Source organism: Bemisia tabaci, chromosome 3, assembly GCF_918797505.1.
Source record: "Bemisia tabaci chromosome 3, PGI_BMITA_v3".
Lineage (NCBI taxonomy): Eukaryota > Metazoa > Arthropoda > Insecta > Hemiptera > Aleyrodidae > Bemisia > Bemisia tabaci.
The window spans coordinates 10837963-10862419 of NC_092795.1; the positions used below are offsets into that span (position 1 = coordinate 10837963).

A 24457-nucleotide genomic window follows, 5' to 3' on the forward strand; every position below is an offset into this window, starting at 1 on the left:
AGGCATAGAGCAAATGGCACTAAGCAGCAATGTACATCTGATAAGGCAAGCTCCTGGAAGTGTCGATCTGCAAAAATACAAAGCGGGAGACAGATCATCAAATTGATCTACCTATCGTTAATGGCCGTCCTTGGAGACAGACAATAAACTACGTAACAATATATCAACCACCTTTTGATAACAGAACGAATTTAAAATGAGAGCAAGACCCTTCCTTATGGAGGGAGGGCCAAGAAACATTTAAGAACGGAACAATTTACTACTTACAGGTCTAGAGCCACTGAATAAAATACATTCCACCAGTCAATAAAATTTTAAATTTTGAATGTTGATGGATAACCTGATTGCCAGTATACATCGAGTTGAAACATCTGATACTTAGAGCGGTTCATTTTTGTATAAGCTCTTGAGATATTTTAAAAATATACGACTTTTAGGTACATGCACAAACTGATGATTTGACTGTGGGTACCTTGAAGGGATAAAATTAGGGCAACATCCGCAGCACTGCAAATGTGCGATTGGTAAAATGTCTAAGGATGATGCGTTTTTAGTTCTCGCTAATGCATTAGCCACCCAATTCATGAGTGAGGCAGAGGATAAGCAGTGTGGATGCCTTGCTTTAAGTCAGTATTAAATTGACGGGTGAATAAGCTCTCGTACCTCGGTAGGTAACAGTCGGCAAGCTATTTGAGCGCTCAATTTATAACTTGAATATTTGGAATCGATAAATGCCATCAGGCTGAATTGAAGTAAGGAAAGGTGTGAAAGTGAAAAATTATTCATTAAATTACTTACTTGAACTACTTGAAGTGATGTGAGACTTGTGAGCGATAAATATAACCTAACTTTTGTGAAGAAGATGTTCCTAGTTCGTGGAATAATCGTTCCTTGCCGATACTTCCAGGGTTGTATTTATTATCAAAATAATTATCAGGCAGATGTTTTCAAAAGTATTAAAATACAAAAACTGGCTCTCCTAAATCAATATAGCGGCTGATTTTCACTCATTTTCATACGCAACCTCGATAAAAAGGCAAAAGGCGGAACCGCGGAATGGTCCCTCGTCCAACTGTTCGATGTCCAAGTCGGACTCGGAACTCCGGAGTCCGGACCATTGTTCAAATCAATCCACCCAGCCAGCCAAGCCATGCCATGCATGCCGTTAATTTGAAAATGAAAACTTAATTTGATCTACTTTTCATGATTCTTAACGAAGAATCGATTGTATTATCGGCGTCTACTTGACTATACTCAGTTTCATCGAACACAGGTAAATTATCTCTCTTTCACCTCTAGACGACGGACACACCTAAGTATGAGCCTGTCACCTTGTACTTACATTACACATTATTTGTCATGTCAAGCTATACTGATCAAGTAACTCGAGTTTAATTTTCTTTGCCGATTTACGATTCAGTCGATATTTTCTAACGAGCGAGGTAATCGTGAATTCTATTCTCTTGGTTTGCGAATGCATTTACTACCATGTGCCATTCCTAACCGTGGTTACGAAGTTGATCGAAGAGTCTACGTCTAATAAATCTATCCACTCCTTCCGTGGGAAGGGAGATAATCTTTCATCCATTTAGCATTGAAGGGAAAGACCAGAATCAAGATGGTGGATCTTCTGTCGCACTCTCTAAGTGCAAATCTTATTATCCGCGGACTTTATCACAAGTCGAAACTTCCCAACTCTTGCAGGCGAGTGCTATAGATAGTCTGTTGAAACATCCTCATACTGCCTGCATTTTCCTTGTGTCTTCAAAAGAATCAAGGACAATTAAAGTTTTGTTGCACCCATTTCCTCTCTTGTACTACATTTGACCGGTGTCTAATTTTAAAGTACCTATCTGAAACTACTTACGAAAGCTTCTATAAGAATGAACCGCTCTAAGTATCAGATGTTTCAACTCAATGTATACTGGCAATCAGGTTATCCATCAACATTCAAAATTTAAAATTTTATTGACTGGTGGAATGTATTTTATTCAGTGGCTCAGACCTGTAAGTAGTAAAATGTTCCGTTCTTAAATGTTTCTTGGCCCTCCCTCCATAAGGAAGGGTCTTGCTCTCATTTTAAATTCGTTCTGTTATCAAAAGGTGGTTGATATATTGTTACGTAGTTTATTGTCTGTCTCCAAGGACGGCCATTAACGATAGGTAGATCAATTTGATGATCTGTCTCCCGCTTTGTATTTTTGCAGATCGACACTTCCAGGAGCTTGCCTTATCAGATGTACATTGCTGCTTAGTGCCATTTGCTCCATGCCTGTAGATGTTTCCTGTCATGTGTGGAAGGAACGTCGGGTAGAGAATCGATGGCTACCTTAATATCATCAATAATCGGAGTAAATTGTGAAATTATTTAAGCTGTGGATCTATGATGTCGCATCTTTTGAAAAATGCTTTCTCCTCTAAAACTAAACTGAAGAATCGTGTTGTGTCAGTGCTTTTCTGAGAGTGGTGTTCTGTATTGATCAGCTATTAAATCATGGTGCTAATTTTTCTCTTACGTTAAAGAGTGCTTTAGATATTTTTACAATGCACTCATCGTGTTTTCAAAAGTTCCTTCGTACCTGCACCAGTTCTAATCGGAAATTTGGATTTATTGTCTTCAAGTGGATTTTTCTGACCCAGTGGATTACAGATTTGAACAAGTTGGTGAGTGTTGTTTGTTCATTTTCTATTTTACTGAGCATGTCTGCATGGTCCAAATATCATGTGCTCCCATTGGGACGCTTGTCTCCTTTGTCTTGATTCTAAGATTTATTTAATTTCCATGAGCAATTTGGATGGTACTGAAACCATCTTGTGATCATTTTTATGCAAATGGTTTTGTTTCCATGAAAAATTGTCACGGAAATGATTTCGTTTCCATGACAAATTTTCACGGAAATGATTTCGTTTCCATGAAAAATTTTCATGGAAATAAGCCACATGGAAATCAGCCACACGGAAATCAGCCACATGGAAATATTTCCTGTTCCATTTTTCCGTGTCATTTTTTCATGGAAATCAACTTCATGGAAATCATCCACACGGAACATTTTTAGCAGGGTTAATAGGGCGGAGGATGAGCTTACTTCAAAAGGAATTGGACGAAACTTCTGGTGAGCCTGTGTTTTTTTAACTTTTTCTATCATCATATGTTTTTTTTCCCCCCTTCATTTTTCTGTTGAAGAAAAACTGCAAAGCAGTGAGAATGGATACCCATGTACTTTTGCTTCTATACTGTTTACAATTTTTTATAACAGATTCTCATCAGACCGAGACCTTGACTCATTGGAATTCAACGATCAGGATCATTCAAGCTGGTTTGGATTCAACGATCAGGATCATTCAAGCTCGTTGAAATGCAACGATCAGGATCATTCAAGCTCGTTGAAATTCAATGATCAGGATTATTCAAGCTCGTTGGGATTCAACGATCAGGATCATTCAAGCTCGTTGAAATCCAATGATCCGGATCATTCAAGCTCATTGAAATCCAATGATCCGGATCATTCAAGCTCATTGAAATCCAATGATCCGGATCATTCAAGCTCATTCGGGCGCATTAAAATTCAATGATCAAGTGAACGATCTGGATCATTCAAATTTGAATGAGCTGACGAAAAACTCATTCAAATTGAATGACATTCAAACCTATGCGGAAATGTATCGATTCTTGAAGGAGCCAAGTGTTCCGACAAGAATCGATTTTTCCACGTAGGTTTAAGTGGAGGAGAGCCGGTGTTGCCAAATTGCAAGATCCGTCTCTGATGATAATAGACATATCGCAGGCAATTATCGTCAAATCGGGCGTTTTCATTAAATGCATAGACAGATACGCAAATTTTGACGGAGTCAACGAAACTTTGTTTTAATACGAAAAACAAGTGCGTTTTCTATACTTTGGAAAAAATCCCTCATCAAATCTCCGAACTCTCCTTGTTCCTTAATCCTCTTCAAACGCTCCTCATATATTTAAATATCAAAAGAGTAAATATTCTATGTTTTTTGACATGCGTCAAAGAGCCTCCCAAAATTTCGCCCCTTTTTCGGTACCTATTCGATTCGACCATCGAACCAAGGTTTAAGTGGAAACTTATAAGATTTTTTAGGAAAAAATTTCAAGATGAGTATAAAAACCGTTTTCGAGTTACGGGAGGAAAAAGGGGTCAAACTCCATCAGCAGTTTCAATAATTTCACGTACTGTTAGAAAATACAGCAGAAATGCCGATATTCGCGTTTTTTGGCACTAATAACCGACACTTCAGCAGGAAATACGCATTTTTGCATTTAGTGTTTTAAACTTGTTGATGGATTTGGATCATTCTTAGACTTAAAAAAGGGTTTCACACTTAAAATTCCTTATCAGATAAGGTTTAGTTGGTCATCCACCCATCCATGCTTTACGATTTCCTAATGGACCAGTGGACAAAGTACCTTTTTTTCAGTTTTCATTATTCACAATTGGACCACATTTTTGCAATTGGGAACTATAATTTCTGACTCAGTTTAGAAATAACTTATGAGCCATTAGTTTCCCAATGAACAAAAGTGTTTTTAAGGATGAGTCAGAAATTTAAATTCCTAATTGCAAAATGTAGTCCAATTAATCAAACAAAGCTCATTTTATCCGTGCGAAACTCTTTAAATTCACAACCGCTATTGAGTAAGTTGCGATCATCTAAACGGCGCTTCTTTCAGTTTCGCGTCAGAATACGATGACCGAACCAAGGGACTTAAAATACACAATCTCATCCAGCCGCCTGCGCTCTCTTCTTTGAAAAGAGACTTAGAGACCAAAAACAATCGCATTAATTTTCAAAATAATATTCCTCAGCATTTTACGAATATGCGGCTCGATTTGCAACTTAAAATTATGAACTTTTTGGTCAACATCATTGTGCAAGGCCACTCAGAATGGATACACAAGAGCGCCTTCAAATCAATCCATACATTTACTGCAAAATTCTGATACCACTATTCGTGCGTCACGGCAGTCACTTTGCATACCCGCCCATTTGAAGGCGATTCATTGACATCAGGCAACGAGATACGATTAACGGCAATATCATTCGATATGTGGGTTCCTTGTCACTAAGAAGCCAAAGCCGGGGGTCAGCCCCCTGACCCCCAAGGAGCCAAAGACGGGGGTCAGCCCCCTGGCCCCTAAGGATCCGAGGCCGGGGTCAGCCCACTGACCCCTAAGGAGCCAAACCCGGGGGTCAGCCCCCTGACCCCCAAGGAGCCAAAGACGGGGGTCAGCCCCCTGGCCCCTAAGGAGCAAAGGCCGGGGGTCCGCCCCCTGACCCCTAAGGATCCAAGGCCGGGGGTCCGCCCCCTGACCCCTAAGGATCCAAAGCCGGGGGTCCGCCCCCTGACCCCTAAGGAGCCAAAGCCGGGGGTCAGCCCCCTGAACCCTAAGGAGCCAAAGCCGGGGAGCAGCCCCCTGACCCCTAAGGAGCCAAAGCCGGGGAGCAGCCCCCTGACCCCTAAGGAGCCAGTGCCGGGGTCAGCCCCCTGACCCCTAAGGAGGCAAAGACGGGGGTCAGCCCCCTGACCCCTAAGGAGCCAAAGACGGGGGTCAGCCCCCTGACCCCTAAGTAGCCAAGGCCTGGGGTCCGCCCCCTGACCCCTAAGGATCCAGAGCCGGGGGTCACCCCCTGACCCTAAGGAGACAAGGCCGGGGTCAGCTCCCTGGCCCCTAGAGCGCCAAAGCCGGGGGTCAGCCCCCTGACCCCTACGGAGCCATGTTCGGGGGTCCGCCCCCTGACCCCTAAGGATCCGGGGCCGGGGGTCAGCCCCCTGACCCCTAAGGAGCCAAAGCCGGGGGTCAGCCCCCTGACTCCTACAGAGCCAAGGCCGGGGTCCGCCCCCTGACCCCTAAGGATCCAAGGCCGGGGGTCAGCCCCCTGAACCCTAAGGAGCCAAAGCCGGGGGTCAGCCCCCTGACCCCTAAGGAGCCTAAGCCGGGGGTCAGCCCCCTGACCCCTAAGGAGCCAAACCCGGGGGTCAGCCCCCTGACCCCTAAGGGTGTAGGAACCGGTGTGTATATCATGTGTAAACAACGATAACAACCCCGTAGACACATCAATTCAACAAGAAAATTGCGAAAAATAAGGCCGGAGTTTAAGCCCCTTTGCCCCCCCTAACTCGAAAACGGTTTTTATACTCATCTTGAAATTTTTGCCTGAGTTTTCTGTTATTTTAAGCTTCTACGTAAACCTTGGTTCGATGGTTGAATCGAATACCGAAAAAGGGGCGAAAGTCAGCCCCTATTTTGGGAGGCTCTTTTAAGATAAATGTTTGTTCAAGAGCTAAAAATCGTTTGAAATACTAGCCTATGATGCATATTTTTACAATTATTTCTTTCTTACATGATCGATGATGTATTTTGTCTAAAATTAGCAAAAGAATCAGAATTCAAATCTAAGAAAAATATTTGACGGTTTGCCTAGTCCTTTGACATATTAGCTGATTGGACTATTTCCCCGCCACATACATAATTCTGACGGAAATTATTAGATTACATTTGATGACTTATAATGAATACCGGGCCAAGTGCCGAAAAGTTGTTTAAAGTTATTCACACTGATATTTCCATCAAGTGCGCCGGCACATACGGCTTAATACCAACGCTACTTATCGAATGTCATACACACTGCTTAAATGTTAATAGTAATTTTATCTAGTAAAATTTCAATCACATCCTTCTAGGAGAGGGAGGTAATCTGTTCCTACGAGACGCCACATACTTCAATTTTAATCACTCCCGCAATGAAATCGTCACCTTCCGGCCAAACTATCACAATCGCCATGCGACATTTCAAAATTTCTGCCACTACTTTATTTTTTTACTGAAAAATTTTTGGTTGAATCTGTTAGAAAATTTCACTGAATTTCATCGTCAGCAAAAGGAAAATTCGGTGGAATTTTCGGGCAGTTTCGTTGAACAATTTCTTCGGAAAAACATAAAATGGCGGAGGAAATTTTGAAACGTCGCATGGCGCTTGTGACACTTTTGCCGAAAGGTAACTAAATAGTGTGCGTTGATGAAATGGGCTTTCGCAGAGTAGGAGTTACAACCTCCTATCGGGAAGAGTTTAGCGAATTTATCCTAGTTTAAACTCACTTTAGTCCGAGATCGGGCTCGAAAATGTCGTATTCGAGATAGCCTATGTAGAGAGGGTCCAGTTTCCGGACGAGACCGGTAAGGGTGAGATCTGTCACCATGTTGAGCAGACTCCGATTGAGAATGCAGCTGACCATCTTGGCCATCGTCTCTCGCTCTCCGAAGTCGGCCCTTTCATCTTCTGTAAAAGACAAAAAAATTCAAAGCTAATATGCAGAAAAAAACAAGTATTCATGTACAGTCACATCCGGGTGTATCATTTCTACTAAATTTCAAAGGTATCCTCGAGATATACATTGAACCCACTTTAACATGGACCCATCAAGTTCATTTTGAAGATAAATCATGTTGGGAGTACTTTTGGATTCAACTGGTCGTAAATTTTCTCCTGCCAAAAATTCAACGTCGCGGAAGAATATTGTAACGTGAAGGTAGTCGTAAAACTCAAAATAAAATGATTCACGTAAGTGAGACGCTACGCCACTAGTGCACGGCAGTGCGCTGAGTTTTTATGAACGGTTAAGAAGGAAAATGAAATTGTAACATTTTGAAACTTTCCGGTTTTTTTCTTTTTCTTTTATCCTCTGTTTTGTGCAGCCTTTCCCCAATTTAAGTTGTTATTCTACTTTGTTTAGAATTAATTTGGATTCCACGCTATTCCCCTTCGACAAAGGCTCAATTTAAAGCTTTGATCGTGTTTCCAAATTCCAAATGATCTTGCGATCAAATATGTGAAATATCATAACGGAAAAGTTGGGGTTTTCGGTCATCTACTTGCCTCCGAAGAGCAAGGTGAAAGCGCCTTCAATTTCGATTCATGCAAATTGCGCGTCACATCCCGAATAGCAAGTGTTGTGCTTGTTGAGAGGCGCGCTAATCCAACGAGTGGACTTATCATATAAGTTGCAACATTTTTGTCGACCGTTATCAGCAACAGTACCGACAAGCTGTACTGTTTTGCCACAAGAAGCCCCACTCAGAATTGAGGGGCTTGGAGGATAAGGCGCATTAGTGCAGTTCTTGCTATTTCAAGAAATACGCGCTTAAAGTTTAAAAATTACATGGTACCATGTGATGGAAAGAATGTTCCAACTTACTTTTTGATGCTTAAAAATTGGACTTTCTCGATGAACTTTTCACAGAGTGTGAATAAATACTAGTTTTTCTTGAAATCATTGATTTCTCACTTTTCTCCAAAACATCACTTATCCCATTGTCTTTTAAGCCTCTAAATTATAGTAATGAAGCTAAAAACTTTTTTCTTCCGCAAAAAAGTAACTTCAAGTATTCAAGTGTACTACTGAGTCAGATTAAAAATGACTGAGTCATGAATTTAAAATAAAAGTAAAGAAATATACAAAACCTGCTCTTTTAGGATCCTGTTTTAGCATTAAGGTCTCCGGTACTACCTATTGCTACACGCATGGACATTGCTTCGTTAGCAAGGCCTGTGGCTGTGGAATTACTATACTTTTGAATATTCAAATTCAAGAATTAACGCTCTTAAAAATGTTTGGATTTTTACTTTTTTCCTCCTCGTCATGAAACAACGAGGGGAATTTCAAGGTATTCATTTATTACAATCTACCACAAACTTGCTCTGATGTATAAAACAGCCATTTCATTTTAACATATAATCTTCGGAATAGAGAATTTGCAGGTGTCTGAAATTTAATGAATTTCGTGTTTTAAGTGGAAACCTACTGAGTAAACTGAACACTAGGATAAACTTGGTTCACAAATTGAACAATTATTGGAGAAGATACGACAATTAAACTGATCTAATCTGCTAAAATACATGTGTTCAAATGGGAATTGCCGCCAGATGACGTCACTAGGTGGTGCATTTTCTCACTTTTAAATATATTTTTATACTATTTCCCATATCAGAAAAAAATTATAAAAAATACTGTCAGCTCTTTAGGCATTTCCAGATGAAGCAATAAAAAATGTGCGTGCAAACTCTATCCATTCAATGTGGTCACTAAGAACGCAGCTATTTTAACTCTAAAGTGTGTTTTTGGCCTATTTCAGGAGAATGAAGGCGCATCACTTTCCACAACACAGCCATAGAAGCATTTCGACGGTGTAAGTCGGCAATCACATAACTCGATTTGCGACGTCGCAGACTTCCTATCATACTTTATTTTTTAAATGGAAAACTACTCAACAGCTATTCTTTAAAACTGAAGTGATTTTTCTTCTCTATGCGAAGAAAATTCTGCAAAAACTTCAAGGAATGATGTCAATTTGTTCTCCCTTAAAAAAAATAACTTAAAGGTGGAGATTTTCAGACACCGCAAACGAGTTATGTGATTGTCTACTTACACCGTCGATTTCCTACCGATTTCCTGAAGTTTAAATCGTTACATCTTAATACATTTTTGACGTATTTATCGTGTTCTCCTTGTCATTCTGATTGAAAACATGAACTGGAATTCATTTCAAAATTCGGAACTACGATTTCTCGCTCAGTTTAGAAACGACTCATGTACCACTAGTTTTGCTATTTTTCCGGATGAGCCAGAAATTGTTGTTCCTAATTGCAAAATGAAGTCCAGGCATTAATTTCTTACACTGCGGAAAAAAACACATTGGATCTAGAGTCCAGACTCTTAAAACATCAACAAGAAAAAGTACTCTTGATTCAATCAGAATATCTTGCTTAAATCAAGAAACAAGCCTCTTAATTTAGCGGATTTCGTTTTGATTCAAGCAAAAATCCGATTGAATCAAGAGTATTTTTTCTTGTCAATGTTTTCAAGAGTCTGGACTCTAGATCCAATGTGGTTTTTTTTCCAGTGTAGAACACCAATGTTTTTTGTTTAACATTCAGTGTACAGCCTGCATGTCTTGTGGTTCCTTGATATGACAGTTACCATGCAAAGTGTGGACAGTATTGATGTCAATCGGTTCACAGAAAGGGATCGTCTCGACGCTGGAAACGAGAGGCACCAGCGCGACCCCGAGCAACAGTAACAGCAGCGTCCAACCCATTTCCGGTCCAGCAACACGCACTACTTCCGGTTTCACCACCGATCCCAGCTCCGACTGTTTCCCGCTTGTGACGTCATCGCCGTGAACATCGCGGAGTGGCTTTCAACAGTTTGTCGGAAAATCGAAATTATCGCGGATCGGTCACTTTGAGGTTTCGATGAGATGGCAGAGTTGACAACAGGGAGTAGCGGGTACGCGTTACAGCTAACGATGACGTGTTCTGTTTTCCCGGGAAACGGACGGACGGGGTTTCTTCAAGTCTCTTCGAGTTGAAATACGCGAGAGCCCGAACTGATCAAACAGTGGACTCCTTCACTAAACTTTAACGGTTGATTGTATTTATTTTAAAGCCTCTGGAAAGCAACATTAGACAGGGTAAATAATGAAAATAGAGGTTCTGAAATCATGCGTTCCATATACTGAAAAAAAAAAAAAAAAACACATTGGATCTAGAGTCCAGACTCTTGAAAACATCGACAAGAAAGAACACTCGATTCATTCAGATTTAAGCTTAAATCAAGAACCAAGCCTCTTAATTTTAGCGGATTTCCTTTTGATTTAAGCTTAAATCTGATTGAATCAAGAGTCCTTTTTCCTGTCAATGTTTTCAAGAGTCTGGACTCTAGATCCAATGTGTTTTTTTTACCAGTGCAGCACTCTTGACAGTATGTATTACCGATGCACCAATGGATTTTAGAGTACCTTGAACTACAATTTGACATTGTTCCTAATTTTTGGAGGTGTACCATACGATTTTTTCCCCTTAATCCAGCGCGTGTTACTGCCAGTCAGTTTTGCTTTTTTATTCAATTTTCTTTTAAAATTTTGAGGTTTTTTGATGAACTCGTCTATTTAATTATAAATAAAATAAATTCGAATTGTGTCGGAAAGTAAATGAAAAAGAGGTCGTGAGATTTCACCCAAAGTGCCGAAAAGTATGCATAAAATAATTGGGCCACAGTCGCTGCAAAGACAGTTTTCTTTCTCCCATTTCAAATTTTGTATGGACTCTTGTGATCTTGGAAAATAGTCTCGACTTTTGTTTTCAGATTGTCAAAATTTATTTTAAGCATCTGAGGGCATGTTTTAAAATTGTTAATTTTTGCTTACTTTCCTAATTAAGTAATTAATAAATTTCTCGTTCAATTATTTTGTGTCTCCAAAATGAAGATTTTGCTCTTTGTCGCTCAACAATGACTATTTCACCAGTCACTAAGCTATTATTCCGCATGGATATCATCGTAAGTTACCGCATCAAACGCAAAAAAAAATGTGTAAACAAAATTTGAATGGATCTCATAATACTAACGCCTGGAGCACGTTTTTCTGCACTCCACCCGATAACGAATGCGAGTTAAAAATAGGCGATTGAACAAACATTTGTGAATCCTTTGGGGAATGACCTGGTTTTGCCGAATCGGTGTTCGAATTTCGGATGCTCTGAGGTCAGGAGGTCTGATAGCGGTGCTTGATGTGGTCGCATACCTCACTCCCTTTCGTAATCGGAGCGTTCAACTTTGCGACTCTAATCTGGCATTTTTCGTGAAATCATGCCACGACCGAGTTTACGGAGAAGTGACACATATTTTGAAAAAAAAAATTGTTAAAATGATGTAACTTCTGTGATATTGTAATGAATTAATTGGGGGCAGGTGTTGCAGAGCTTTTTTTTTTCAACGTAAAAAGAAAGTTATCGATGGCTGGAGTGTCAGAGTGCGTATTACCGGTGCAACTTTTAAAAATCTCAGCTCATGTTCTATTTTTTACATATGAACCCTCCAAAAAGTAGAAAAACATGTAGAAACATCAAAGCTCATGTATCTCTTAAGTATTTTTTAAGCGTGCCAGTAGGGCTCGCTTTTTTGAAATCACTTGGATGTACATAGTACAGCACACGATAACCAATGCTATTCAACGGGCCGTCCAAATATTTTTCCTCGACCGTTTTTTTGTCTTTGAACCGTTATACTGCCAAGCCCTGATGGTCTTTTACCAAAAAACTGAATGAACTGCTGATTGGAAACCCTTGAGAACATTTTCCGGTCAAAACCGTATTATTTCATTTGACAGATCCTTCAAAAACCCTTTTTTACGCTAGAGCGATTTGAATCTAGAATATTTTTCGCACTTTAATGGTGTACCCATTGACTATACAACATGCTGCATTACTCCATGATAGAATGCCATATCAAAACAGCTGATATTATTAGCTCTGGTTCAGCGATTCATTCAAGCTCATGTCGAAATTTCAGTTGTTATTTCCAACATATTCATGTTGGATGTTTTCTTTTTTTAATTTGTAGCGTTTACTTTCAACCTGTAATTTCAAGTATCAGTCGTGGAAGAGTACTTCCCTCATGATTAAAATTCAGATCTGATAAAAGAGCTTAAAATCTGATAAAAAAAAAGGTTGAGGGTTTCTTTTTTTACTACGGGCGCACCATGTCTCATCGTGTAGATTTATTATTCTCATCATGTATAATTTGACAGATTTAACTGCATTTCACAACGCTTAATTTTCTCTAAACTATTATTTATTTTAACAGAGAATCTAAATATTTGACGCCTTTAAAATTTTTGTGAGTTCACCCTACATAATGAAGAATAATTTTTTTCAATGTGGCTTACTTTTCTGTGCAAAAAACAAAACATCAGAGAAAATTTCGTAACGTCCGATGTAGTAAAGCTGATTCCGGTTTAATCTGTCCAATTGTTGTTTATATTTGCTAAGATGACAACTTCAGAATGTATTTTAGGCTTCTGAATATCATCTTTATGATTTTCATATCGCAAAATTTGAATATAAAAATCTATTAAAGAGGAAAATGAAAAAAGTTAACCATCTCATGATTGCAGATATCAAGCTACTAAGTTCATTAGAACACCTAAGGGTTCAGTGAAACCGAGGTCACTTTCAAGAGTTATCAGTTACTAATTGTAAGCATGAGTTCATACAGAGTAGTTTTAATTGAAAAATTGGAAAAGGTGATTCTGACTTCTTCCGTACTTCCTCTGCTTAAATTTTTGTGAAAGTTTTGTGTCGAATATACCATTTTTGGACAACAATGGACAATTTTTGGATTTATTTTTCACGGAAAACAATTTTTTATAAACTTTTTGTGTCAGAACGTAGGTATTGTTGAAAAACCCTAGGTCGCTCGTCATCAGGAATAGATCGACTTTAATTGAGGGCGCTTGGAGGACAAGGCGCATACGTGCAGTTCTTGCTACCTAGAAATACGTGTTTGAAGTTTTGAAATTACATAGATTCTTATGACGGAAAGAAAGTTCAAACTGACTTAGTGATGCTAAAAAATTGGAATTTTGGAGCAAACTTTTTCAGAGAATGTACATTCAGACTACATTCCCAGAGATCAACACTATACTACTATTCCCCCGATGATGAATTGGGCGTATTTATGCTAAAAGGAACTATGTGCAAAGGGATCGCGTGTAACATAGGTAGTTCCTTTTAGCATAAATACGTCCAATTCATCATCGGGGGAATAGTAGTGTTGATCTCCGGGAATAGCTTTTTGGTTTCAAATACCAAGTACACAAGCTGAAAATGGGAGTCATCAGACATCGTCGTAAATTTCAAGATTCTATTATTCAGTCCAAATTTTGTAGTAAAGTTCAGACAAACTAATTACTGTTGCGCCTTTGAACATCATCGATTTCTGAAAATTGTAAATATTGCGCAATTTTCAAGGCACATTAACAACGCACCGTTGACTTCTATTCACAGCCCCCACTTGTAGCACGTTGACCGGTCACTATGTCGGGAAATGTGTGTCTCCATATGCGTCATTGCATATCTCCACTCATGTTGAATATTTTCCTTTTCAAATAGAAGTAACCAATAGTTTTACTTGAAATTTTCTGTGAATTTTCTTCATTTTATACAAAATAGTCACAAGAAATTTTAAGTAAATTTTTTTCATTGTTTGCTTTCAAAATTCAAAATATAATCCGAGATTTTGAAACGTTGCAGTAGAGACACATTTTCCAATTATTGCAGCCATCGTTTTAGAGTACAAAAAAGTGAAGGACTGGCAAAAAGGATTCTGTGAAATAAAGATGATTGAAGTCGAAAATGTATATACCTATTGCAATGTATCAAAATTCCTGATTATGTTTGATTTTTTTTTTGAAAGAAAACTGATTAAGAGATCGCCTTAAAATTCTTTATGAATACTCCTGAATGACAGGAAAAATTCCACAGAACAGTTCAAAATATACTGTTGTTTTTTTTTTTTTTTTTTTTTTTTTTTTTTTTTTTTTTTTTTTTTTTAACGAATAAATAAATAAAATATGTGCGGGGATTTGCAAGTCGCGATTACGGGAGACGCATTTTTTTTACATTAGCAACCAAGCAATCATCTCTGTTCGGTTCATCTCTGAGATCTCTCATCCAAGTTTCCATGTAGAAGTATGATATTTACACTGATTTGCTTTTCTTCTAAGAATATATCGATTTAAACTTTCAATTCGAACGCGTCACAAAGTCACTCGCGTACGAAGTTCAATCGCAAACCCGAGATCGGAGGGACGACTCGCGTTTCCCGTGGGCGGCGCGTGGATTTACAAACCGCGAACTCGGAGGGATGCGGCGGAATCAATCGAAGACATCGAAGAAACGAGACTGTGAACACGAGTCGATCTGAACTGAACCCGGGGTGAACGCTATGTCGAGCGCCTAGAAACGGAAAGTGTTTATAAATCGGGAGTAAACTGCAATCATCAGACCAACTATAAACACAGCCGCAATGACGCGAGCAACGTTGCCGTCAATGACCGGGAAATTCGAGTTCCCATTTTTGAGGCCTCAAATCGTAGAGTACCTATATTGAGAGAGTATGGCCACTGGGCCCCATGGAGAGGCTTAGGACCCAAAAATGGCGGTGCTTTGTTTTGGTTTTTGTGGATGGGAGGGGGGGTCATTACCAACTGTTGACGGTTACCACCAACCGTACTTGCTGCCAACCTTACTACATTCAAGATAATTTTTCTCAAAAATTGCACACGATTAGTCTTAAAAATATGTAAAGAAGTCGTAAGAGTGCATTTGAGTAAATTTCTCGTTACGATAAGCAAAGAAAACTACATTTTCAGTCATTTTGCATTACATTAATTTATGGCGTCCGCCATTTTTGGGTCCTAAGGGCTCCACTCAGCCTAAAATGGCTGAGCCAATCAGAGGTGGTAACACCAGTACTCTCTCAATATAGGTACTCTATCAAATCGGAGAGGATCGTCATCAGAGAGGGCTGAAATCTACAGGATATAGCAGAAATGTCCATATAACCCTGAGGGTCGTATTAATAGTCATTCTTCAAACAAATGTAAGCGCTTAAGAAGTCTTCGCGTAGTTTCCATCGTGACTGAGGGAGTTTTAAGGAGGCCTTCAGTGAGAGCATCATGAAATGGACAATTTTTTCGAAATTCGAGTAAAATTTAGGAGTATAACTCCGGAAGTGGATCCTCCTAAGGGATTACGATGATTTGCCGCTACAAAATCATAAAATAGAGGGGAAAATATTGCTGATTTTGAGAATATCATTTCAAGGTAGGTCCGGGCCTACCTTAAATACTGCCAAATTCATAGAATCTTTCTTTTTACATTTTATACTTTAAGGTATACTATACATTCGACACTTTCAGTGTCGAATCATTATGATCCCTTGCAAGGCTATATTTCTGAAGTTATGCTCTTAGATTTTTCTCAAGATTTGCAAAAGTGTCCTTTTTATGCTCCTTTATAAAAGGCTTCGTTAAACGTGCCTCAGTCACAGTGGCAAGCATCAGGCTTTCCTTGCGAAAAAGTACTGTTCGAGGAACAACTATGAATACGCAACGTTTCAGCAGATGAAGATAGAGAAATGCAACTTCGAGAATGCAGCCGGGAATCTTAAGAGGAGAGAAGGAGAAAAGAGTCTCTCAAATAAATCAACATTTTTTGCTCTCCACCTTATTCCAAATCTTCACTTATTCTATGACAACCAATCACGAAGGAGCCAACTGATCTCTTGGCTCCTTTCTGCCGTTTATTTTAATTGGACTACATTTTGCAATAAGGAACTACTATTTTTGACTCATTTTAGAAACAGCGTGTGTAGCATTGGTTACTCATTAAAGATAGGTGATTTTTATGGATGAGCCAGAAATAGTGGTTTCTTATTAAAAAATGTACTTAGTCCAACTTACGAGAAGGAATAGCCTATGAATTATTCAGAGAACAATAAAAAAAACTACATAGAGAGAAATTTCAACACAGGAGTTTGGTTAATACGGGAAATAAAACACAAAATAACTCTAGCATTCTGTTTTTAATTTCAAGGGAAAATGCCAGCTAGTGCTCTTGAAGAAATTTAATAAAAAACGAATGGTGAATTTAAAGTCCCAATCGAAGGAATGCATTTTCCCAATTTCTCCATTCTTTTCTGCGCTAAGTTCACCGTAAACTGTGCCAAAATCAACATGAAAATTGTGTTGTTTTGTGTTTTACTTCCTATATATAAACCGAATAAGTAACACAAGAACACAAATATTTGTGTTAGTGTACAGAAGTCTTCATTATAAGAATAAATGCGTGATACTGTCATATAATGGGAAGATCTCTCTCAAGGGAGCTCAATACTGCGCAAATAACAGTAGCTTCCGATCAGCCGCTTGCATAAACGAAGCATGTATGAGGAGAGGAATTCTGATAGAACTTCAGTATGGTGACTTTACCCCAATGGCGCTACGGTAATAATTGTACCACTACAGTGTCAGTCAAATTTGATAGCTTGGTCTCGACCGCGCTAAACCCAAGAGTGTGCGGCACACATCAAGAGGTTTTTTACGAGGTATAAAACTCCGGTGGCTACCAAATGTGTGCCAAAGAACCTGCAAAATTTCTCTGGATATGCGGTGGAGAGAGAAATGGGAGGCACTTGACCATTATCGAGAAAGATGCGGCTAATGCATGGCGCAGGACAAGGACACAAAGAAACGAGTAAAGGGACGGGACGTTAACTGAAAAATGCGCGTCTAGTTTTGATACGTTGTTGCAACCTTTCGATCACTTTTCATCTATTGGATGGAAAATTGGTAGGCGTTATTTTTTATTTTTTACCTTCCTAATTTTACTACACCTTCAGAACTTCACTCAGGTTATTCTCTAAAAAAAATTGAGTGATGAGGGTGCTGGTGTGCTCCCCTTCAAAAACTGAAATATTAAAAATGATAACACTGAGCGAACTACCGAAGGACATACACTGGGGGAAAAAACACATTGGATCTAGAGTCCAGACTTTGAAAACATTGACAAGAAAAAGGACTCTTGATTCAATTAGATTTAAGCTTAAATCAAAAGGAAATCCGCTCAAATTAAGAGGCTTGGTTCTTGATTTAAGCTTAAATCTGATTGAATCGAGAGTATTTTTTCTTGTCGATGTTTTTAAGAGTCTGGACTCTAGATCCAATGTGTTTTTTTTTCCAGTGTATTTCAGCCAAGATCAGCCTAAATTTACCAGACGTTGCCTATATTTCCCTCGCGTCTTATTTTTCGCAAAATTCTTATTTCAAATTTTGTGAGTTTTGTTAGTTTTCATTATCCTGGAAAAATTTACAGATATTTACTAGGCCTCAATTTTTCATGGTTTTTGGATTTTTTTTGTTTTATGGCAATTTTATGGTTTCCTATTAAAGTGCAAGATAAAACGTGAGAGGAAATTAGGTAGCGAGAAATGCAGTTAGACTGTTTAAACCCGTCACAATCTGAATTGGGCCTTATTGAATGGGCAGAATGTATAACTTTAGTCGTGTGAAGGCTGGAGTTTGGATTATTTGTCACTTAGCTGACATTACATATTGAGATGAGCCCGGAGAAGCATTCAGATGCATGGAGGACAAGGTTCATTGCAGAGTATAGTTAAGCCCTTATGTCAGGAGCCCCCCCAAAACGCCAAAAACCCCAAAATAATTTCATCCCAAAAGCTTGCAATAAAATCGCGATATGTCTAGATATCGCAATGCTATCGAAAAAATTGTGATAAATTGCGATAAAATTTCGATTTTATGGAACGCGATTTTACAGAGATAAAATTGCAACGAGATCGAAGATAATCGCTCAGATGTTGACGATCCTAGCGATTTTATCGCCAAAAATCGTGAACAAATCGCAACTTAACTTCTAAATATCGCGATTCCTCCGTTGAAAAATGCCTCTTCGGAAATTTTTTAGCCCCAACGTTGAGAAAGCTCGTATGCATCTTCAAGGAGATAAACAAGAAAAACGAGGCTTCATCCAAATGTTATTGATATGGGGATCTTGGAGCCACCAATCTCTCTTTTCTGACGGAATTGAAGTTTTACAAAGGTGGGGTACTTCGCGATCTTGCTACAAAGGCAGCGGCGCGCGGAGGAGTAATTTTGTTACTTAATAAGACTTTATCAAAATTGTCCGCGCATATTACACCATTCTAGGTTACTTTATGAGCGTTCATGCCAAAAGACTCAGCTCGTACCTCAGAAATTTACCGCCCAAGTTTTAACGAGTTCATTCAAGCATCGCGGCAGAATGGAAGCTTATATTCAAACTTTCGAGCTTGAATGTGCAACAACTGTTCTCAGACTCAAACACTAAGCCAAAATAAGGCGGACTAGACGCTACAACCACGCGTTGAGTGCAAACAGAGACTAAAAATGGCTTAAGTGAAAATCTACGGTAGTGATGCATTGCCATGTCTCAAAGTTTACGTCCACATTTGGGTTGATAGAGCTTATTGGGACGCATTTAAATCATAAGGAAGTATATCCATTTTCACACGAGCTCTGAGATCTATACGTGTAAATGCGCGACAGGGCTCATTTCATGATGGATATAGTTCCTCCTTGGTTTAAAATACGTCCATTTGGTATGACCTATACGGTGAGGGGTTAAATCTTAACCACCACGATGTACCTTTTAGTAAAAGTGATGTATGAATAACTCTTCAATTGGCATTCCAGCATTTCAGGTGTGTGGGTCCTGTCTTCGTTTTATTTTATTTCACAAAAATGATTTTGAAGCTAAAAATTATATTCAGTCTTGAGCTTGATTAAATTTCAATTAATGTGTAAATTAAACATAAGTTCAAATATTCAGGCTGCGCTGAAAATTTAGTTTTTGCCGCTAAGTTTATTTTTACTGTAAAAGGTTTTTTCAAAATCCCCGATTTTGAATAATGAATAATCCCCAAAATAATTAACTGATAGGTATTTAATTGAAAATCTTTGTCGCCAAAAAAAAACCCCAAGAAATGAATTAATTATTTTATCACAAACAGAAAAAAAGAACCTTCGCGATAGGTAGTGCGGTCGTCACAACTAAAATCTTTTTTGGCATACTTAATCCGTACATAGGCTTTTAAAAACGACAATAATTTTTCTCAGCGCATCGAAATACTACGACAAGAAAACGGTTTTCTGACTTAGTGTGAGTCGATTTGTTTTTACATTATAATGTTATAAACGCTATCCTGCCCACAGGGCCGGATTTACCTCGGCCCATGGGCCGCCTGTATTTTACCGCCCCCTTCTCATTTGTTTTGAAACATCAATAGATCGTATTCGACAGTGGTTCGATGCATCGTTTGGTTCAAAACGATAGAACATAACCTCAAACAAAAATTTTAGGGTTTAATTTGGAGAAGCTGAAAATGAGAAAATTCCTAACAATTTCACTTTTCATTGCCATTTGGTACTCGAGAGAATAAAAATTCGTGCACATAAGACCCGTTACCTCAGATTTCTAAATTGGCTATTAAGGCTTTGATAACATATTGAACTAATTGATATCAATATAATCTCACCAGTGTGACCTGTCGAATACGATCTATAAAAACCATCAAGTGAACCGGGTGGGGGGGGGGGGGGGGAGAAGGGTGTATAAGACGCGGTTACTTGTGTTGGGTACATTTTTTTGTAAAAGCACTGTCAACACTAACAAAAGGTCAGTTCTGTAAACACATCCCTGTTTGGACAAGGCCTTCTATTTATAAAAAAGAACGAAAAAATTATGAAAGAACAAACATAAATGTGGTTAAAAATTGTAACTTCCACCGCCGCGCCGACCGCACTGTGTTGGCGCAATGCGTGAAGTATTTATGCAGTCTTGTAGGCGTTATGCGTTTCACGCCGACCGCTGCTGACCACACTGTTTGGCGCAATGCGTGAAGTATTCATGTAGTCTTGTAGACACTATGCGTTTCAAGCCGACTGCTGCTGACCGCAGTGTGTTTGACGCAATGCGTGAAGTATTCATGCAGTCTTGTAGGCGCTATGTGTTTCATGCCGACCGCCGCGCCGCTTCGTTCCAGGGCAAATGGCGTGTTTGGTTTCTCTCTTAACTCGACTAATTAAAGGCGTTGTCTCTAGTATCACCGAAATTAAGAAAAATTAGAAATTACTATACTTTTACTCTCAGGCAATGAGAGATTTTGTCGCCTTTTCTCGTTTGTAATTTATTTTCTGAATCCGATTGTTTTCTCTCATTTTTTGATACCTACATTCAAAAAGATTGCAACATTTGCCGCCCCCTAAAGTTTGCTGCCATGGGCCGCAGCCCATGTGGCCACCCCCTTAATCCGGCCCTGCCTGCCTATAGTAATCCTTTATAACGCGAAGTTTTGCAACATTGATCGGTGCTGTCTGTTTATAACATTCTCAGTCATGATTGCGAATTGACCCGCCAAATTACGTGCTCCAGACCGATTGAATAAGGATGAAGACTCTATTCGCTCTTCCTCCTAGCTTATTTTGCTTATTTATCGTGTTTTCGCTACAAGCCAGTCACTCGGCTTTCTCATCCCCCACCACGATATTCTCAACAACTGCATTATTCATTCAGAAACAGCTCTGGTCAACGTGGAAGTAGACTGTCAGAATAGTCTACTTCCAAGTTGGAACAGCCCAGAGGCTTACGTTTTTGAAGAAATCGAGTATATCCGATAGGTTTCGATGTATTCGTAATGGTACCATTGCAGGAATGGACCACTAGACAAGGTGTGAATTGCAGCATTTTGATACATGTTTCTGGACCAAAATTTCACGTAAAACACAATGCGCACAACGAAAATTACCGAAATCAACTCCTTACAAAGATAATTTATGATTCTTGATGCGTGAATTTAAACCACTCACTCATGATAACTCAATGCTCTACGTGATTCACATCGCGCGCTAAACGTCATAATGACAGTCTCTGCGATATAAAAATCTGGCAACCTCAATCTTGACGCTTTGGCTCAGATATAGCAAATTGCTTATAATTTGAACAACACACGGTGGGAAATGAACATTGCTCGTTTGAGAAGCTTGCTGAAACCGTTGTAGTGCGCAATTTGACTCACGTAGAGCTTTGAGTTTCTTGTGAGTGGGCAGTTCAAATTTCTCGTAACTAATGTGAAATAAAAGCGTTAATATCTTCGTTAGGAGTTGGTTTCAGTAATTTTCGTTGTACGAATCGTATTCTACGTGAAATTTTGGTTAAGAAACATGCATTAGATTGCTTCAATTCGTACTTTGTCTAGTGGTCCATTGGCCCATCTTATGATTGTTATAATCCAATGCCATACATACTTGTTGCGTATACACAGTGGTCTCGAAGCAAAAGAAAATGCGACAATTTACCCGAAAACGGGTTGCAGGGGTGAATCTATGCTATGTGTAGACTTAAAATCGCGAAAAATCAAAATCTTGGCCCTATCCTCGCCCTCGCCTCGCCGTATCCTCGCTCCTTGGCCTAATCTTGGTCTATCCTCGAGATATCGCAATTTGACGGTGTAAGTCGGCAATCACGTAACTCGGTCTGCGACGTCGCAGACTTCCTGTCAAACTTTATTTTTTAAACGGAAAACTACTCAACGGCAATTCTTTAAAACTGCCGTGATTTTTCTTCTCTGCGTGAGTAAAATTTTGCAAAAACTTCAGGGAATGATGTCAATTTGTTCTCCTTTAAAAAAATAACATAGAGGCGGAGATTTTCAGACACCACAAACGAGTTTTGTGATTGCCGACTTACACCGTCGAATTGGAAATTTTCATAGTAACTGCAAGTTTTCTACTGATTTTGATCCGGTTTTCTTTTATTTATTCGTCCATTGAATCGGTGACAATCGGTTCGAGTCGATCGATCCACGTCTTTATTTTCCAGTAGATTCATGTCGATCGAATACATACTCTTTCGTTACATAAAGACTTTCTATCATACTATTTTTTTGAACTGACCAATTCGCCTTCCGTTGCGTCTGTAGCAATTGTCGTTATGAGAATGTTGTGCGTGCTGATTTCAGCTCATTACATAATCGACTCTCTGAAGGGGTTTTATGTGCGCAAATAGCGAAATCTGTTGGAGAAGTATAGAACTGAGATTTAATTGCCCGATCCCTATTTCGATCGTCCTCCAACAGATGGTGCTACTTTCGCACATAAAACGCCTTCAGAGAATCGAGTATGTAATGAGTTGAAATCAGGACGCACAACATATTCATAACAACAATTGCTACAGACGCATTTGAAGGCGAATTGTTCAGTTAAAAAAAAATAGTATGATAGAAAGTCTCCATACAACGAGAGGGTACGTATTCGATCGACATAAATCTAACGAAAATTAAAAACGTGAATCGATCGACGTGAATCGATCGACATGAACCGATTGACGTGAACCGATCGACATCGATTCAATGGACGAATTAAAAAAAAGAAAACCAGATCAATATCTGGAGAAAACTTGCATTTACTATGAGAATTGTAAATTCTCATAGTCTCGAGGATAGGATCAGTCAAGATTTTGATTTTCCGCGATTTCAAGTACACACGTACCATAGATTTAACCCCTTCAACCCGTTTTTGGAAGGCAATTATTGAGGAGTTTACGACAGCGACTCTTAAAAAACAGCTCAGATTCTCTTTTCTGATATTTCAATTTTTACGTTCACTCAATCATTTTTGAGTGATGGGTGTCGGACCCCGATAAAGAGGTTTAATTTATGCTGACTTTAAATATTATTTGTTAAGTCGATCTTTGTTTGAAACTTCTCTTCTGTAAATGAATGGGTAACAATTAAACAATCTGTTTTGTTTCATCTCGCCCAACGCGGTCGGGTTTGTGTACACTGTTACCTATGTCGAGAAGAAACTTCTAATTTTTCACCAGCCAACATTCCCTTAAACTTAGAGTCCATTTGCTCTGCATGCCAGATTGAACCTAGAAAACCACATTTTCAATGTTTGAAATGTTCAACAAATAAGAATGTAAACCTGTATAATAGTTATTGATGTATAATTTACGGTCGCAATCGCAACTTCAAAATATCAGTCGTGTTCCCGTTAAAACAGAATGTGTTTGTGTATGCCCCATACCCTTTTAAAAACACCATCAACATATTTGACATTGTGCAAACTCGTGAATCAGTGTATGATTTGACAGCTTTTATCGCATGTGTTGCACTCTAGCACAAGTGTTGAATGAGACTTAAAATTACTGACTTCGCGCAGTTGGATGTGCACAATGCTTTTAGTAAGAAGAAAATGTCAAGCTTTTCTAGGCCTTTGTGTTTCTTTTTACCACAAGTCTTGTCACTCACACAATTTTGACCTCACTCAACCTTCTTCACAGGTTTTACATCACATCCCGTAAACCATAAAACACACAACAGGGATCTGCAGCAGCTCTGTGAAGAATCCTATTTTACCTGCAAAAGCCTATTTTCAGTAGGAATTTTGATTTTAGAAATTAAGTATCCATACGTGATGGTTCTTTTTTTTTTCTCAAATGTTTCCTTTAGTCACCGCCAAAAATATCATCGAATCACGGACAACCATCGAGTTAGAAAAATGGGTAAACGAGGCGAGCAGTATCACAATTGTTTGAACGTCGGACGATCTGTAAGTTTTTTCGTAATTTTTAATTTTGAATACACGATAACGCTTAAACAAAACGCTTCAGGCGACGGTTTTCACCCAAACATGAACACGTCCAATGCGAAAATCCGTAGGAGGGATAGTTGGCAAGCAGGGGATGTGAAGTAGCGTCTAATTTCCGTGTCGCAGGTAAAAGTTGTAAGTGTCCCGCGATAAGAAGGCAATCATGTCGGAAAACTGACATCCAACAAAGCGATCCGTCGACTTACTTCCACTACGCGCCGCCGTGTCGTTGCCCGCACTACAAACGTCCTTTCATTAAAAGTTTAATCCCGTTTTCGGTCCCATTGTTGCGTGCCTTTGAAGAAAAAGAAAGCCAGGCCACGATTATGTTAAGGTACGGAGGGCCGTAATTTTTATAAAATTTTGGTTCTGGTGTATACGCA

General features: G+C 39.1%; 1 protein-coding gene across 3 annotated transcripts in view; it reads right to left on the reverse strand.

The window, feature by feature from the left end:
• Positions 1 to 24457, reverse strand: part of LOC109044334 (uncharacterized) — a 62364-nt gene that overhangs the window by 28383 nt on the left and 9524 nt on the right. The window contains exons 1-4 of one of the 3 annotated variants that reach the window (XM_019062015.2): positions 14567 to 14828; positions 13851 to 13962; positions 10004 to 10474; positions 7125 to 7305 (exon numbers count right to left, since the gene is read on the reverse strand). In XM_019062015.2, the coding sequence (XP_018917560.1) occupies positions 7125 to 7305; positions 10004 to 10121 (299 nt within the window). In that variant the 5' untranslated portion in view covers positions 10122 to 10474; positions 13851 to 13962; positions 14567 to 14828. Of the gene's footprint in view, positions 1 to 7124; positions 7306 to 10003; positions 10475 to 13850; positions 13963 to 14566; positions 14829 to 24457 lie in introns of those variants that run through there. The other 2 variants (XM_019062014.2, XM_019062019.2) reach the window with 2 other exon arrangements.